At 43.9% G+C, this 4,935-nt stretch overlaps 1 protein-coding gene across 1 annotated transcript in view; it reads right to left on the bottom strand.

The window, feature by feature from the left end:
* The window catches only part of RSPRY1 (ring finger and SPRY domain containing 1), a gene marked incomplete at its 3' end in the record, with an annotated part of 9,148 nt that extends 5,766 nt beyond the window's left edge, over positions 1 to 3,382 (bottom strand). Inside the window, exon 1 of the mRNA XM_009870462.1 lies at positions 3,036 to 3,382. Within this exon, the coding sequence (XP_009868764.1) occupies positions 3,036 to 3,382 (347 nt within the window). The remainder of the gene's footprint in view (positions 1 to 3,035) is intronic.
* Positions 3,383 to 4,935: the final 1,553 nt, after the last annotated feature.

Here is a 4,935-nt window from a genome sequence, read left to right as displayed (position 1 = left end):
GAAGGACGAGAAGTTATGGCCACGGCAGGTGCTGCTGTTGGAAATGCCTAAAAAAACCAAGACCTCAAAATCCTGTGCAGGATGCATCTCCAGGTCCAGGGAAAAAACAAATAAAAATAAGAAAAAAATTGAAAATTTTAAATTTTAAAAAATTTAAAAATAAAAAAAATGAAAAAATAAAGTTTAAAAATAAAAAAATTGAGAAAATAAGGCTTATGCAGTAGAGTGTCCTAAATGCTTTAATTCATTGCGGCTTGTAACCCCAGGCTTCGAAGGATACATCCCACGCTCCGTTTCTATCAAACGGCTCTGAAGCGCAATTGGAAACGCAAAACCGGCAAATTTCAGAAAACTTCCAACATGGATTAATCATGCAGCTAATAAAACTACCTGCCTTGTAAAACAGGACAAAAATCTCAGTTTTTGACTGAATATATACCATGTAAATACATGCTTTTCTTAGCAAAAAATCAACACATTCTCAAATATTTCCACAATGAAATGCTGAAGCGGGTTTTAACCCATTTGCACGTTGCTTCATTTCTTCCTCGGCAAAGCAACGCTTCATATAAACTCCAAACTTCTGCATTTATCCCTCCTGAGGCCAGGAAATGAAGCTTAGCTCCTTTGCTTCTAGAAAGGAGATCTCTCTAGATATGAGAGGAGGGGAGAAAAAAAAAAAAGCAAAAAAAAAAAAGCAGATGTCAGACAGGTTTTAGGTGCAAACTTTGAGATGAGGTAAAATAAACAAAACACCAACAAGGAAACGCAAACAAACAGCAAACGGGGAAGGCAACTGTTCGCTGCAGATCGCAGGATAACAACTCCCGCTGCGTCGCCGTGTGCCCACGCGTTAACCTTCAATAGAGACTTGGGGAATAAAATGGTCAGAAAAAAGGGCTTTGCCTTCCGTTCTTCTGACTTTCATTCTTTAAGGCTTTACTATTGCTCTGAAGTCTCTACTTCCAACCTGCTCTTACTCACATGGTTTCATTTTAGTTTGACTTTAATCTTGCAATTTATTTTTTTTACCTGAAAAGAGATCTGTCAGCTTCCCTATCATTTCCTCCAGTTGATATTTTAAAAAAAAGGAAAAAAATCAGGCTTTAGGAGGAGCAGATGATATCAGAACATACTTATTCCTACATTCTCCCATTTACACTGAAACCCAAACTCCCCAGACATGATTTATATTTTTTTCCCCTCCACGTTAGCATTCCTATTTATTTTAAAAAAATGCCATCAGTAGCTTCAAGCCTAGCGGGGAGGCTCCTTGAATTTTTTTTTTTCCAGCCACATTTCAATAGTTTGCCTTGCGAACAGGTCTTTGTCTTACCTGCAGGAACTCGTACCATCTACCTGCGCTACAAACCAGGCTGTGTTTTATCAACTGCCTTACTAGGAAACAAGGGAAACCAGTACACCAGTCCAGCCCAGTTTTGGTGGGACGGGACAGACATCGCTGTAAGGGCTGGAGAACACGATTCACCAGCTGAGAGAAACGGGTTTTGTTCAGCCTTAAACAGGGGGGTAGGGGAAAGGAGGAGAAATCCCGTCGCTGTCCGACAGTCAGGCTCTTCTTGGCGACAGCAACTCCGACTTTAAAAAATATTTCAGTATTTAAACCGCTGGGGTGGTGAAATGTCCGCAAGCAGGCGGAGAACGTCTGTATTCCGAAAATGTTGGAAACTTGACTGGATAAAACACTTGCTCCAGCTAGACCTGGCTTTAAGCAAGAGGCTGGAGCAGATGAACTTCAAGAGATCCCTTCCAACCTATGCGATTGCACGAGTCTAACAGTATTTTGCTGGAGTGTGTATTAAAATAAAAAAAAATTAAAAATACAGTAGTTTCAGGAATTTGCCAGAAACAGGATTAGCGAAATAACTACACTTGTTGTCCCCCGGTAACGTAGGAAAGTGCTTACAAGATTACAAAACCAGTTGCAAGACCCACAGGAACAGGATCAACTATGCACAAAGGTGTTGGGAAAAGGCTCAAGGGGCTGAACCGAGGGGAAAAGGGAAGGTCTGAGAGATTAGAGACTGTCAGAAAAGTTTGCTGTACTTTTAACTTCATGATCTGAAGACAGATTAAAAAAAAAGCCAAACAAACCCACAAGAAAACACACCAACAAAACTTCAAAACCCCCACCCTTAGATTTAAGCATTCAGAAAAAAAACCACAAAAACAAACAGATGTGTCCTGGTATTTCTATTTTAAAGCAGGAAGACCAACCCCTCCTTTGCTGGAACGTTCCACCTTAAACTCAAACCTCAGCGACGGAGCTAGAAAACTGTTTTCCCTTCTCTTTCGGCCTTTCCAGTCCCCAGCCCGCCCCTAAGCCGAGAGGTGATGAGTTAACTCATCATTCTTAAGGTCCTTCTCAATGTAGAAAAGCAACCCAACCCCCCAAAATAAATAGGGGTGAATCCATAAATATCCCCCACGCACTTAATGGGTGCTTTGAGCCTGCAAAGAATGAGATACTGTGATCCCGAGGCGACCAGGCGCAACACGCGCTCTTGCACAAGTAGTCAGATTTCACTGGAAAGAAAACCTCAGTCTGTTTAGACAAACTAACAAAGATCAAAGCTCTCGCTCCGTAACCATTTCCGAAGAAGCAAATACAGCCTGACAACAGAAAAACTTGCACAACCACCTTTTTTTTTTTTTTTTTAGTCCCCCTTTTTTTTTTTTTTTAGGACAGAAGTGCCCAAACTAGAGCATTTGTGGCTTCCTAAACTGTGTATCTACATCAGGTGAGGAACTGAGCACGCTCCCCATCCCACCTGGGTGTAGACCCATACAGGAGCTGCGAGAAAGCTCCTCAGCTCCTGGAGGAGTCTGTCCCCGAGCACTCCAGGGCTACTCCTATTACCTAAGGGAAGGAGCTCCTCTCCTAAGCCTCCAGATGGCAACACAGCTGCTTCAGGGAGGGTCAGGCGCAGATCGGTGAGAGGACGAGGCCACAGTTTGAGAGAAGACAAGAACATTTTCATTGACGTTGAATTATTCCTTGAGGAGGTACTTACTTATCTACTAACGTCCGAATTACAGCCAGTGTGTCAAGCACTAGCCCATCCACGTTCTGTTTTTTCCGTCTGGGTTCGTGAGGCCCTCGACCCCTCCTGGGTGGACGAACAGGGTCCCTCGGGTGGCTTCTCGCTTCGGGGACGCGCGCTCTCCTGTCCTCCGTCTGCCGGCTCTGCGATTCGACGTTGTCTTCCGCCCCGCTGTCGTCGCGGCAAACGCACGAGTTCCCCATATCGCCAGCCCCCAAGGCTCCCAGCAAGCGGGGAACGCGGCGCTCTAGAGCCGACAGCAAACCTTGGAAAAGGCTTCTGCTAGCATAGAACACAACCAAAGCAACTACAATCATCTAGAAAGTTTGAAGAGTAATGTCTGCGTGCTCCTGAACTGGGATTTTTTTGGCATTATAAGCGTCGCTACCAGCTGGAACGAATGGGAAGTTGGAGGCTTAGTTTCCGATACAATCGGTTAAAATTACACGTGGGTCATCCAGAAGGAGGTCTGAAAAAGCAAACCCAAAACAAGAGTCAGTGTTACTCCTAACAAATAGCAGAAGAATTCCTATTTTAGCACATAAAAGCGGTTTTGGTGGATAAAGACCTTAAGAAACATAAGGTTTGTACCCGAAGTGTGTTGCAAGGAGGGAAGAGGAGAAGGAGGGGGGGAAGTTCACTGGGTAAGTAGCTCTGCCCACACCCCATTCCTTTCTATTCTACCTATTATTTTCCATTTCTTCCACAGTTTTTGGATGCGGAAGAACAACTCCATCTGTAAATCTACCCTTTAAGTATTAACAAACCAGTTTCAATTGCTCTTTACTCTTTGGAGCCACATACTGCTCAGGCTACCCATATAAAGGCTTCTCAATAAGGTTCTCAATGTCACATCAGAAATAATCAGGATCGTTCCACGCAGACTCCGAAAAACAGTCAAAACTGTAAAGAACTTATCCTACGGTTACGGCCCATCTCAACCTACAATAGATTTAACAGGGAATAGTTTAGTCTTTTTGGGAAGCACCGATATCAGGCGGATTCTCACCCAAAGAAGCGCCGAGTACCAATCCCAAAATAAACAGTTAGTACAAGGCACCATTTCAATGCCTGCAAACCTAACGGGGATTTTGAAAGCGGTGTTTGTGCTGTACGCTTGTTCGGGTTTAGCGTCAAACCAATCTCTTTTTTTTTTGGAAGGAAAGCAAATTAAATCATTCTTTTGTTCTCAATTCAAATGGTTTGGATCCAATACAGGCTCGCTAGCAACTGAGACCGTAGGGCAGTGTCCTCCCTCCCAGATTGTTCAACTGAGAACGCCAGCGAGAGCAAAAAGTCTCAAACCCCCATTTTGTTACAGGTTATTTTTCAAGTTTTAGGGGAATAAATCTCTAGAACGTTACATAAAGTCTCAGAAATAAACCCCTGCAAAAGACAACATTTCACTGATTTATTCTGGCAGGCTTAAGTCCGTTAAAAGAACAACACAGGTTTAGGCTTCAGAGTTGGGTTTAACATTTAAGCTAGAAGTTACAGCGAGCAGCCTGCAACGGCTACTACTATTCCCTAATTATTAAATAACCTATTTAACAGCAGACACGAAGGACCGTAAAAATCAGAAGAAAGTCAAAGGCAGCTGTCACCTTTCAAATACATTAAAGGCCCCCGACCACGGGAGTCGACTGGGAACCACGTAATTGCGGGCTGCACCTCGGGGTGGGATCGGAACATTACTTGGGAGGCCAGACACCGTTCGTACGAGGAAATCTCTGCCAACGAGCTCTCACAGAGTACTGGCTGGAAAATAGAGCTCAGGGGGTTGTGATTAGGGGCGCAGAGTCTACTTGGAGGTCCGTAAGAAGCCCCTGGGGTCCGTACGGGCTCTGGTCCTGGTCAATATATTCATCAA

The sequence above is a fragment of the Apaloderma vittatum genome, unplaced genomic scaffold (assembly GCF_000703405.1).
Source record: "Apaloderma vittatum isolate BGI_N311 unplaced genomic scaffold, ASM70340v1 scaffold17895, whole genome shotgun sequence".
Lineage (NCBI taxonomy): Eukaryota > Metazoa > Chordata > Aves > Trogoniformes > Trogonidae > Apaloderma > Apaloderma vittatum.
The sequence above is the reverse complement of the archived record's forward strand: the minus strand, read 5'-3'. Positions and strand labels throughout refer to the sequence as shown.